The sequence below is a fragment of the Piliocolobus tephrosceles genome, chromosome 1 (genome assembly GCF_002776525.5).
Source record: "Piliocolobus tephrosceles isolate RC106 chromosome 1, ASM277652v3, whole genome shotgun sequence".
Lineage (NCBI taxonomy): Eukaryota > Metazoa > Chordata > Mammalia > Primates > Cercopithecidae > Piliocolobus > Piliocolobus tephrosceles.
The window spans coordinates 184,674,828-184,688,030 of NC_045434.1; the positions used below are offsets into that span (position 1 = coordinate 184,674,828).

General features: G+C 48.0%; 1 protein-coding gene and 1 non-coding gene across 2 annotated transcripts in view; one reads left to right on the forward strand and one right to left on the reverse strand.

Moving 5' to 3' along the window:
- EPHA10 (EPH receptor A10) overlaps window positions 1–13,203 on the forward strand; it is a 50,086-nt gene that overhangs the window by 7,497 nt on the left and 29,386 nt on the right. The window contains exons 4-5 of the mRNA XM_026455758.2: window positions 3,670–3,825; window positions 4,739–5,089. Coding sequence (XP_026311543.1) covers window positions 3,670–3,825; window positions 4,739–5,089 — 507 coding nt within the window. The remainder of the gene's footprint in view (window positions 1–3,669; window positions 3,826–4,738; window positions 5,090–13,203) is intronic.
- LOC111529602 lies at window positions 7,623–7,723 on the reverse strand. Its single transcript, XR_002727472.1, has one exon. It is a non-coding gene; the product is annotated as a small nucleolar RNA U13 (small nucleolar RNA).

A 13,203-nucleotide genomic window follows, 5' to 3' on the forward strand; every position in this document is an offset into this window, starting at 1 on the left:
AAAAAAAAAAAAAAAAAAAAAAAAAGGGAGAGATCCAGGGTGGAGACAGAGGGGCTGGCCTTCAACAGGAGGTGGCTCATTCCCTTCTCTAGGATTGGAAGGGAGGAGGAGATAGGAGATGGTTGTGGATGGGGGCATTTGTGTGTTTTGATGGGCACATGTTGAGGGAATTACCGACTGATGGCTTCCCTTCTCCCTATAAGGTGGGAGGGAGGGCATCTGTACAAACGGACAGTAAGGTCCTTGTCTGTTTTATTCATTGCTGTGTATCTGTAGAGCCTACCTAATAGATGCTAAAAACTATTTGCTGAATGAATGAATCAGGAGTGAGAGGAGGAGGTTTCTCTGGGAAATGAGGGAGAAAGAGAGAGAGAGACAAAGAGACTCAGGAACCCAATCCATGTCTGATGAGACCAGAAAAAGGCCACTTGTAATGGCCTCAGCTCTGCCTTGGGGAGTGGGGAGCTGGGGACAATGCCAAGGAAAGCTTCACAAGGGAGATGTTATTTGAACTGGGGTTTGGAGAAGTATAGAAGTTTGCCAGGAGAAAAGGGATATAAGGAGTTATAGAACAAGACCCAGAGATGTGAAAGGACGAGCTCAGTGTACCATGGGTAGAGTGGTTGGCAGTGGGGAGCTGTTGGAGGATATTAGGAAGGGAAGAGAAATGATTGGATTTGTATTTAGAAAGTTAAGGCCTTCCAAGTGCCTTCTGCAGCTAACATGGGCTCCCCTCAAAAAGTAGATGGATAAGGGGGAAATAGAGCTAAGATGTTCTTTTCCACTTTTTGTTTCTCTTTAGTGACCTTGACTTTTGTTCTCCCTCTGTTAGCCACTAGAGAAATTAGTGAAAGAACTGGGGTTTCCTTTGGGGGAAAAAATCAGGGCATGTAACCAGTATCTTAATTCTCTGCTAGGGCCAGGTGCAGTGGCTCACACCTGTAATCCCAGCAATTTGGGAGCCCAAGGCAGGAGGATTGCTTGAGCCAGGAGTTCAAGATCAGCCTGGGCAACACAGGGAGACCCGATCTCTACACACAAAAAAATTAGCCAGGCATGGTGGCACAGCATGCCTGTGGTTCCAGCTACTTGGGAGGCTGTGGTGGGAGGATTGCTTGGCCCCAGGAGGTGGGGGCTGTAGTGAGCTATGATTGTGCCACTGCACTCCAGTCTGGGCAACAGAGCAAGACCCTGCCACAAACAAACAAACAAACAAACAGAAAACATCTCAGTGGGATTGCCTTGGAGCCAAGGGACCCAAGCAGATATGTTGTCTAAGGCTCCATAGGGCACAATGAACCCCTGTGATGGGGTGGCACACGGGCATTACAGACAGGGAAGCTAATGCGGGCTCATCCTAAGAGGCACATTCTGCCAGCATTGTTCAACAAAGGCAGCCTCAGAAGCGGGTGAGTGCCTCATGATAAAGTATCTGACAAAGACTGTGGCTACTACTGGGGAAGCTGCTGGAGGACCAGGCCAGTGGGAGCTGAGCTACATTATCTCTGAAGTTCTGACCTTGAAGAGAGGGAGGGGCTGGCAGTCAGGAATCCCTGAATCTGCTCTTCAGTACAAACTCCTTCTAAGCAGAGCCTCACACAGCAGAGATACCACTGTGGTCACTGATGGGCCCACCCACCTCTAGGACAGCAGCTACCCTCATACACTTGTGGGGAGGGAGCCTCCAGCATTCTTCCCCTTTTGCTGTGAAACCCTGTGAACAGATCATTTATCTAGGCTCTCACTTGCTCTCTTATTTCACAACAGAGGTGGGCAGGGCATGGTTGTTATTCCTATTTGACCAATGCTTTCTTGAGGCCAGAGAGGCACAAGGAGTGGCCCAGCCAACACTAGAACCCAAGCTTTCCAATCCCAGCCTGGGTCTCTGCTGCCCACCAGACCACGGGGATAGTTAGCCCATGCTCTGTTCTGCAGGCAGAGGAGGCTTCTGAAGGCTCCTGGGCTGCCAAGCCCCTCCCCAGAGTTGTGTTGCCCAGAACTCTGAGCAAGATGGACCCTCTCAAACCTACGCCTTCCAGACAGTGGAAATCCTAGTCCCCTCCCCTCTTCTGCCACACAGGCTGAAAGTTCTTCCCAAGGGCTAGCCTGCACCCTTTCTGTTGTACTGCATCTTCTTGGAGCTGGAGAGCAGCCAGCTAGACTAGAGGACAGGGCCAGGGAACAAGGTGAGGACCACCCAAGCTCTGAGAGGTAGGGCCGGGAGCCACCTGGCCCAGCTGGTGAGAAATTTTTTTCAAGTGGGTGTTTAGCAGTTATCACTTAAGGCCTGTGGGGGAGGAACAGTAATTACCACCATTATTGTGAAAATGTGGTTGGTACTGGGCTAGGTAGTTTACATGTTTTATCTCAATCCTCCAACAACCTTTTTGAGGTAGGTACTCAACACAAGGCTCAGAGGGGTCAACTGATGTGCTCAAGGCCACACAGCAAATAAGTGGTGCGACTCAGCTGCAAACCCAGGTTGTTCAGGTAGAAACACTTGTGATCTTAACAACCTGTGTTCTGAGAAGTGAGAGAAGCAAACTGAGTAGGTGTCAAGACTGGAACTAGGTCTGACTCATGGTCCAGGGAACTTTTACTGGCCCTTCTCTCTCCACCCACCGCCCTCCACCTGGTTGGCTTTACTTCCAGTTGGGAATTTATGACGCACTAACTGTGGCGGTGGAAGGGTGTGTGTGTGTGTGCGCGCGCATGTGCATGCGTGCTTGTGTGTTTGCCCCTGGGTAACTGTGGAACAGCTCTTGGGGCACCTCTCCTCTCCTCTCTTCCTCACAGCAGGACTGCAGAATTTGACTCATCTTCTTCCAGTGGTCCTGAGGGTGGTGTGATGTGGGCTTGGGTTGGAATCCCACAGGCTGTGGGACAGTAGCTGTAGGCAACTTCACCTCTCCTAGCCTTAGCTCCCTCATTTTTAAAAGGGGATAAAGGGCCAGGCAGAGTGGCTCACACCTGCAATTTCAACATTTTGGGAGGCCAAGGTGGGCAGATGGCTTGAGGCCAGAAGTTTGAGATCAGCCTGGTCAGCATGGTGAAACTCCATCTCTGCTAAAAATACAAAAAAAAGTAGCCAGGCATGGTGGTGCACGCTTGTAATCCCAGCTACTCAGGAGGCTGAGGCAGAAGAATTGCTTAAACCTGGGAGGTGGAGGTTACAGTGAGTGGAGATCCGGCCACTGAACTCCAGCCTGGGTGGTAGAAAGAGACTCAAAAATAAATAAATAAATAAAATAAAAAGAGGATAAAGTATATAACCTCACAGATGGTTGTGAGGATTCAATGAATTAATAGACGTAATTTAAAAAAAACATAGAGACGGGGTTTGGCCATGTTGTCCAGGCTGGTCTCCAACTCCTGGCCTCAAGCCATCCTCCTGCTTTGGCTTTCCAAAGTGCTGGGAATACAGGAGTGACCACCACGACCGGCTGAAAGTAAAATGTTTCAAAGTATTCCGAACACACTGAGCATTTGCTAAGGGTAGGAAATGGGTTGTTCAGGAGTCACTCCGCGGGGCAGTGCTGACTGGAGTGGCTGAGTTCCCTGTTTTTCTATCACAATTTGAGGAGATAAACGCTGCCCTAACCAGGCCAGTCAGGAAAGTGGGGAGAAACTGTGGAGGAGCCCCCTCTTCTCACCAGCCATGCCCTGCAGCCTGTCCCCCAGGGTTTTACAAGGTGTCCCCGCGGCGGCCCCTCTGCTCACCGTGCCCAGAGCACAGCCGGGCCCTGGAAAACGCCTCCACCTTCTGCGTGTGCCAGGACAGCTATGCTCGCTCGCCCACCGACCCGCCCTCTGCTTCCTGCACCCGTGAGTCCCCCCTCCAGGCTGCACAGCGAAGGGTGGGGGGGGGTTGGGGAGCCAAGGAGGAAGGCCTGATCCAGGTGGTGGTGAAGGCAGGGGTTCCGCACTGGGGCCCACGAGGGCAGACATGGGGGCCAGCGCCCGGAAGGCGGGGTATAGGGAGTGGAGCCTGGGCGCGCCCTGGGGACCAGGGCCTTTGATAAGAAGAACCAGAACAACTGCGAGAGTCCAGACGGAGGATGGGGTTAGGATGCCTGGTGGATCACTGAGGAGAGCGCCCCTCCGCCGCCCTCTCCTCAACCTGCCTACCTTCCAGCCGAAAGGGGGGCTCCCGACCTTCCTTTGCACTATCGGTTCTTGGTCCCCATGCTCCCATTCTCAGCTCCTCACTAACCTCCTCCCAAATCCTCACCAACCGCCCCACCACTCTCACATTCCAACCTCCCAAGGATTCCCACCATCCCATACCTGACCTTTCCCTGGGGGAGGGGCGAGCCCCTGCTCCCGCTCGCCTGTGCTCCCGCTCGCCCCGGGCTCATCCGCCTTCGACCCCTCCCTGACTATGTCTGTTCCAATGTCCTTGAGTGAACCCACGCCGCCATTCCTCCCACCCCAGACCCCTCACCCCTGTCCTATCCCCCCAGCCCACTGGCTCCCACGGCCCATTGACGCTCATCCATCCCTGTTCTTTCACTGGTCGTCCCTTCTACCCTCCTCCCTGACAGACCCCACGCCACTGTCCCTCCCGTCCCCCGTCCCCACTCATCCACCCAGTCCCTTGATGAACGGCCCCGTTCCCTCCTCCCCGACTGACCCTCGCGCCCCTGCTTCTCCTGCCTCACGGGGGGTGGACCAGCCCCCGCCCCCCTCACGGGCACCCACGCCCCGCCCTGACCGCCCCGCCCCTGTGCCGCCTCAGGGCCGCCGTCGGCGCCGCGGGACCTGCAGTACAGCCTGAGCCGCTCGCCGCTGGCGCTGCGACTGCGCTGGCTGCCGCCGGCCGACTCGGGAGGCCGCTCGGACGTCACCTACTCGCTGCTGTGCCTGCGCTGCGGCCGCGAGGGCCCGGCGGGCGCGTGCGAGCCGTGCGGGCCGCGCGTGGCCTTCGTACCGCGCCAGGCCGGGCTGCGGGAGCGAGCCGCCACGCTGCTGCACCTGCGGCCCGGAGCGCGCTACACCGTGCGCGTGGCCGCACTCAACGGCGTCTCGGGCCCGGCGGCCGCCGCGGGAGCCACCTACGCGCAGGTCACCGTCTCCACCGGGCCCGGGGGTAAGGCCGCTCGCGCCCCCCACCCTGAGGTCCCCGCGCCCTTTCGGTCTAGCAGGAGCCCCACCCACCCGCCCGCCCCAGAGAAGCCACCCTCTGTACACGCACCCCGCCCCTCTCCAGGACACAAAGTCACCCCCGGACGCCCCAGCGTCAGTCGCCCTCCCCAGTGTGCGAGAGGGACTGAGGATGCAGACGTCCCCTTACTACCGGGCCAGAGGGGAGATGCGCAGTTCTGTGCGTCTGCAGGAAGCCTCTGGGTGCTCGCCTTTCTCCTGGACGCCTTGCACAAAGCCTCTGTCCCGCTCACAGCCCTGCGGTTGGCCTTGCCGCTGATTTCTCAAGGAAAAAGAGGTGGAAAGTCCCTTAATCTCTTAACTTCCCTTTAAAAAAATGTCAGTAGGAAGCCGAATTTACTTCCTTCCCTCTGTCTCGGGAAGCGGGATCCCGTCCTGTGTCCCTTACCTCCACCACTCGGCCTCTGCATGGTTTTGCTGCGTCGGCCACCTCCTTTCCTGGTCCCAGGAAAGGGCAAGGAAGCTTGTAGAGTTAGGCTGTAGGGGCGATGGAACCCACCAGCCAACACATCTCTGAGTCTGGACATGAGGTGAATAAGTGAAGACCTACAACCTTTTTACACCACACCTTCATTCGTGACAGTTTCTTTTGATTCGTTTCTCAGCTGGGGTGGACCTTCAAGTATGCTTATATTCTTTGCAAGAAAGATAAGCGAGTGGTATGGTTTCCAATTCTCTTCCTAATCGAGGCTATAGGATCGGCCTGTCACCCTGCATCCCTGCTTTCTGTGATCCCGCTTCTGTCTTCTGGTAGTGGTGTTGCCAAGGAGAAGTCTGAGGCCAGGGTTACTTTCATTCTTTTCCTCGTAACTTGGGCATATGACATATACACGTATGCACACGGATGTTAGAATAATTCTTTAACCTACTTAACTTACTGTTGAATATAACCTTTTTTTTTTTTTTTTTTGAGACAGAGTCTCGCTCTGTCGACAGGCTGGAGTGCAGTGGCACAATCTCGATTCACTGCAGCCTCTGCTTCCCGGGTTCAAGTGATTCTCCTGCCTCAGTCTCCCAGCTGGGACTACAGGTGCATACCACCACACCCAGCTAATTTTTGTATTTTTTAGTAAAGACGGGGTTTCACCATGTTGACTAGGATGGTCTCGATCTCTCAACCTCATGATCTGCCCGCCTCAGCCTCCCAAAGTGCTGGGATTAGAGACGTGAGCCACTGTGCGCCCAGCCAAACTTTTTTTTTTTGAAATGGAGTTTCGCTCTTGTAACCCAGGCTGGAGTGTGGAGGTGTGATCACAGCTCACAGCAACCTCTGGCTCCTGGGTTCAAGCGATTCTCCTGCCTCAGCCTCCTGAGTAACTGGGATTACAGGTGTGCACCACCACACCCAGCTAAGTTTTGTGTTTTTAGTAGAGAGGGGGTTTCACCATGTTGGCCACGCTGGTGTCAAACTCCTGACCTCAAGTCATCTGCCCGCCTCTGCCTCCCAAACTGCTGGGATTACAGGCATAAGCCACCACGTGCCTGGCCGAAAATAATCATTTAACCAATATGGATTTCTTCTTCTTTTTTTTTTTTTTTTGAGACTGAGTCTTGCTCTGTCGCCCAGGCTGGAGTGCAGTGGCGCAATCTCGGCTCACTACAAGCTCCGCCTCCTGGGTTCATGCCATTCTCCTGCCTCCGTCTCCCAAGTAGCTGAGACTACAGGTGCACGCCGCCATGCCCCACTAGTTTTTTGTATTTTTAGTAGAGATGGGGTTTCACTGTGTTAGCCAGGATGGTCTTGATATCCTGACCTCGTGGTCCGCCTGCGTCGGCCTCCCAAAGTGCTGGGATTACAGGCATGAGCCACCGAGCCCGGTCACCAATATGGATTTCTTTTGATTGAGTAAACCTTTTTATTTGCACAACTTTTTTTTTTTTTTTTCTGGGTGAAGTTTTCTTCAGGCCGGGAACAGTGACTCATTCCGGTAGTCTCAGCACTTTGGGAGCCTGAGGCCAGGAGCAACATAGTGAGACCTTGTCTCTACAAAAAATGTTAAAAATTAGCCAGGCTTGGTGATGTGTGCCTGTAGTCCCAGCTGCTCAGGAGGGTGAAGCAGGAGGATCAGTTGAGCCCAGGAGTTTGAGGCTGCAGTGAGTGATAATTGTGCCACTGCACTCCAGCCTGGGTGACAGAGCCAGACCATGTCTCTTAAAAAAAGAAAAAAAAAAAAAAGTTTTATTCAGCCACTGCTTTGACTAGAACTTCTGATAGCTCAAATATATCTCTTAAAAATATCTCTAAGCCTTAGGTTGTACATTTATTTGCTGATTCTCAAATCTTGTCACTTCACTTCCCTTATCATTTTGAGCTCTTAATCCATTTCCACTGCCTTTTGGAGATTTCCCAGCTTGTCTGGGTTTCTGGACCAGTGCTGTTTTTTACTGTCTCTATTGTGATTTAACGTTTGCTATTGCATTTACATTTTTAAAAATTCTTTTTTTCCATCTTTCTTTCATGTCAGTTGAGTATTTTGGCGACGTGAAAAGGTTTGAGGGTGACACATCTCACACACGAGTGTGAATCCCCAATCATCACACTTGCAAACTACGAAAGGATCATATTTTTAAAAATTCAGTATAGAAAAGGAAAAACTCCATAATCTTATTACGTAGATATAAACAACTATTAATATCTTAGAGTATATACTTCCAGAAAATTTTTCCTGTCTATCTTGATCTCTGTATGTGTATTTGTAACTATCTACCTATAAAATCCCTTTTCTTTTAATACAGTCATGCACCATATGAAGACATTTTGGTCAACAATGGATGGCATATATGATGGTGGTCCTGTAAGATTATAATAGAGCTGAAAGACTCCTGTCAGTACTTTCTGTCACAATTGCCTGCAGTATTCAGTACAGTCACATGCTGTCACCCAGGCTGTACAGGTTGTAGCCTAGGTGTGTCATAGGCTATGCTGTCTAGATTTGTGTACATACACTTTGATGTTTGTACAATAATGAAATCACCTAACAACACATTTCTCAGAACATCTTCCCATCATGTAGCAATGCATGATGGTATATGTAATACTAACTTTTATCTGGCATTTTATATTAACAATCTTAACTGTTTTGACACAGATAGATTTAGAAGCCTTGTTAAGGAAATACTCTTCTATTTCCATGTTCTCAATAAGAATACTAAGCTTCCACTGAATGAGTGCCGCTGTGTTTGGCACTGTGCAATATGATTTTCTACATTAATTCATTGACATGGGGCTGGGCGCTGTGGTTCACGCCTGTAATCCCAACACTTTGGGAGGCTGAGGCAGGCGGATCATTTGAGGTCAGAAGTTTGAGCCAGCCTGGCCAACATGGCGAAACCCCATTTCTAAAAATAAAAAAAAATTACCCAGGAGTGGTGGTGCACACCTGTAATCCTAGCTACTGGGGAGGCTGAGGCAGGAGAATCACTTGAACCCCAGAGGTGGAGGTTGCAGAGAGCGGAGATCGTGCCACTGTACTCCAACCTGGGTGACAGGGCGAGACTCTACCTAAAAAAAAAAAAAAAAAAGAAAAGAAAAAAAGAAAAAAGCAATGAAACTCATCTTAGATTGGTCTTGGAACCCAAGTCTGTCTGACCTCAAAGCCCTGTGCCTTTAACCCCTAGGCCATATAATGCTTCAGTGAACTTTTCTAAAATCAGAAATGGATGCTAATTTTATAAAATGCTTCTTAAGCATTTTCAATATGACCAATTTTTTTCCTTTTTGACCTGTCAGTATGATGAATTCTATCAATGGATTTTTCAATGTGAACTCTCTGCGCTCCTGGATTATACCCTACTAGATATGAGTATATTATTCTTTGGATGTTTTGCTGAGTTCATTGGCTTATATTATAAGATTTTTTCCATCTACATTCTAAGAGAGATTAGTGTTTTATAATGTGTTCTTTGTTAAGTTTTGGCACTATGGTGATGCTGGCTTTGGTAAAGGCATTGGGAAAAATTTCTTCTTTTTGTCTGCTCTGGTACAGTTTTAATAACACATTTATATATTCATTGAAGGCATGAAAAACTGCCTGGGAAACTTTCTGGGTTCTATGCCATTTTTAAAGAGAAAGTTTGATTTATTTATTTATTTATTTATTATTTATTTATTTATTTATTTATTTATTTATTTATTTAGATGGAGCCTCACTCTGTCATCCAGGCTGGAGTGCAATGTCACCATCTCAGTTCACTGCAACCTCCACCTCCCAGGTTCCAGTGATTCTGCTGCCTCAGCCTCCCAAGTAGCTGGGATTACAGGCACCCACCACCACAGCCAGCTAATTTTTGTGTTTTTAGTAAACATGGAGTTTCACCATGTTGACCAGGCTGGTCTTGAACTCCTGACCTCAGGTGATCTGCCCGCCTCGGCCTCCCAAAGTGCTGGGATTACAGATGTGAGGCACCGTGCCTGGCAGTTTGATATTTTTAATCTTTACTGTAACTTCTTCTTGATCAGTTTTATAAATCTGTGCTTTCCTAGAAAATATTTTGGTATTCTTTTTCTAATTTATTATTAAAAATGTATATATATTTCCTTAGTACCTGGAGTTAACATCACTTTCTCTTTCTTCCTGTTGCATGCTTGTGATTTCTCTCTTTTTTCTCAATTATCTTTGCCAGAAGTTAATTTTATTGGTTATGACGCAGAATCAGCTCTTGAACCTATCCATTGTTCTTTATTTTCGTCACTTATTTTATGATTTTTTTTTTTTTTTGAGATGGAATCTCACTCTGTTGCCCAGTCTGGAGTCCAATGGTGCGATCTCAGCTCTTTGCAACCTCCGGCTCCCAGGTTCCAGTGATTCTGCTGCCTCAGCCTCCCAAGTAGCTGGGAGTACAGGTGCAGGTCAGCATGCCTGGCTATATTTTATGATTTTATCTTTATTAATACTTCTATCCTGTTTTCCTGAACTCTTTTTTTTTTTTTTTTTTTTTTTTGAGACAGAGTTTCACTCTGCCTGTCACCCATGCTGGAGTGCAGTGGCATGATCTTGGCTCACTGTAATCTCTGCCTCCTGAGTTCAAGTGATTCTCCTGCCTCAGCCTCTCGAGTAGCTGATATTACAGGTGCGCACCACTATGCCTGGCTAATGTTGTGTTTTTTTGTAGAGATGGGGTCTCACTATGTTGCCCAAACCAGTCTTGAACTCCTGGACTCAAGCAATCCACCTGCCTTGGCCTCCCAAAGTGTTGGGATTACAGGTGTGAGCCACTCCGCCCAACCTCTGAAGTCTTTTTCTGGGCAAGTCCAGCGCTTAGTTATTTTTTGTTTAAGTTTTTTAAAGCTATGAGTTTTCCTCTGAGTATAGCTTTGTCACTTCCAATACATTTGATACATGACATTATCACATTGTTAGTATTATAGGTTTTTTTTTAGGTATAATTCATATAACATAAAATTCACCCTTTTGAAATATACAATTCAGTGATTTTTCATACATTCACATAGTTGTGCAACAAGTACTATCTAATTCTAAAACATTTCATCACCCTGAAAGGAAACCCATTAGTCACTCACCATTCCATCCACCTCCTCTAGCTCTTGGTAACAACTAGTCTTTCTGTTTCTATGGATTTGCCTATTCTTGGCATCTCAATACATGGAATTACACAATATGTGAACTTTCATGTCTGGCTTTTTTCACTTAGCGTAATGGTTTCAAGGTTCATCCATGTGGTAGCATGTATCAGTACTTCATTCCTTTTTTTTTTTTTCTTTTTTTGAGACAGAGTCTTGCTCTGTCACCCAGGCTGGAGTGTGGTGGTGCGATCTTGGCTCACTGCAAGCTCCACCTCCCAGCTTCATGCCATTCTCCTGCCTCAGCCTCCTGAGTAGCTAGGACTACAGGAGCCCGCCACCACGCCCGGCTAATTTTTTTGAATTTTTTTTTAGTAAAGACGGGGTTTCACTGTGTTAGCCAGGATGGTCTCCATCTCCTGACCTCATGATCTGCCTGCCTCTGCCTCCCAAAGTGCTGGGATTACAGGCGTGAGCCACCGCGCCCGGTCACTTCATTCCTTTTTATGGCTCAATAACATTCCATTGCATGGATGGACCACAATTTTGCTTACCCATTCATCAGTTGATAGACATGGGGCTGTTTCTATATTTTGACTATTATGAATAATACTATTATGAATATTAATGTATTCATAATACATTAATGAATATATGTTTTTGCGTAAATGTGTATTTTCAGTTCTCATGGCTAGGTACCTAGGAGTGGAATTGCTAAGTCATATGGTTATGGACTGAATTATGTTACCTCCAGATTAATGTGTTAAAACCCTAAACCCCAATGTGACTATATTTGGAGAGAGTCCCTTTGAGGAGGTAATTAAGGTCAAATGAGATATATGGGTGGACCCTAATCCATTAGGAGGTATCTCTATAAGAAAAGAGAGAGACAGCACAGCTCATTCATTCTTTGTCCATATGTGCACAGAGGAAAGGCCACATGAGAATACAGTGGGAAGGTGGCTGGTCAGGAAAATAGCTCTCACCAGATTACAGATTTGCTGACCTCTTGACCTGGGACTTCTGGCCTCCAGAAGTGTGAGAAAATAAATTTTTGTTATGAAAGCCAAAGGTGGCTTTTGTTAGGAAAGCCACCTATGTTATTTATTTATTTATTTTTTGAGACAGTCTTCCTCTGTCACCCAGGCTGGAGTACAATGGTTCAATCTCAGCTCACTGCAACTTCCGCTTCCCAGGTTCAAGCAATTCTCATGCCTCAGCTTGCTGAGTAGCTGGGATTACAGGTGCGTGCCACCACGCCTGGCTAATTTTTGTATTTTTTAGTAGAGACAGGGTTTCCCCATGTTGGCCAGGCTGGTTTCAAACCCCTGGCCTCAGGTGATCTGCCTATCTTGGCCTCCCAAAGTGCTGGCATTACAGGTGTGAGCCACTGTGCCTGGCCTGAAAGCCACCTTTGTTATTAAAGGTCTGTGGTTTCTTGTTATGGTAACCTGAGCTGACTAATACATATAGTAACTTTTTAAACTTTTGAGGAATTATCAACTTTTTCAAAGCAGCTGTACCATTTTGTATTCCTACCTGCAAAGTACAAGGGTCCAAGTTTCTCTGCCCCCTCACCAATACTTGTTATTGTTTGTCTTTTAAACAGTAGCCATCCTGGCAGATGTGAGGTGGTATCTCATTGTGGCTTTGATTTGCATTTCCCTAATAACTAATGATATTGAACATCTTTTCCTATGTAGAGTTTTCTTTTTGTCATTAAGTTATAAGATATTATAACTATAGATATGTATTACAGACACTAGACCCTTGTGTTAGTTTCCCAGGGTTGCTGTAACAAGGTGCCAAAAAACTGGCTGGCCTAAAACAAATGTATTGCAAAATCTAGGTGTCATCAGGGCCATGCTCTCTCTGATGATTCTAGGGGAGGACCCTTTCCTGCTCTTTCAGCTTCTCATGTTTCCTGGCAATCCTTGGTGTTCCTTGGCTTGCAGATGCATCACTCTAGTCACTTGACTGTCTTTTCCCTGTGTCTTCACATCATCATCTCTCTAGGTGTTTTTCTCTGTGTTCAAATTCTCCTTTTCATGAAGATGCCAGTCATGTTGGATTAGGGCCTACCCTAATGGCCTCATTTTTTTTTTTTTTTTTTTTTTTGAGACAGAGTCTCGCTCTGTCGCCCAGGCTGGAGTGCAGTGGCGTGATCTCGGCTCACTGCAAGCTCCACTTTCCGGGTTCATGCCATTCTCCTGCCTCTGCCTCCTGAGTAGCTGGGACTACAGGCGCCCGCCACCGTGCCCAGCTAATTTTTTTTTTTTGTATTTTTAGTAGAGACGGGGCTTCACCGTGTTAGCCAGGATTGTCTCGATCTCCTGACCTCGTGATCCGCCTCCGTCGGCCTCCCAAAGTGCCGGGATTACAGGCGTGAGCCACCGCGCCCGTCCCCTAATGGCCTCATTTTAACTTGATTACCTCTGTAAAAATAAGATCACATTCTGAGATGGGGGGGTGGTGGTTGGGACTTCAACATATCTTTTTTAGAGACACAATTTAACCCA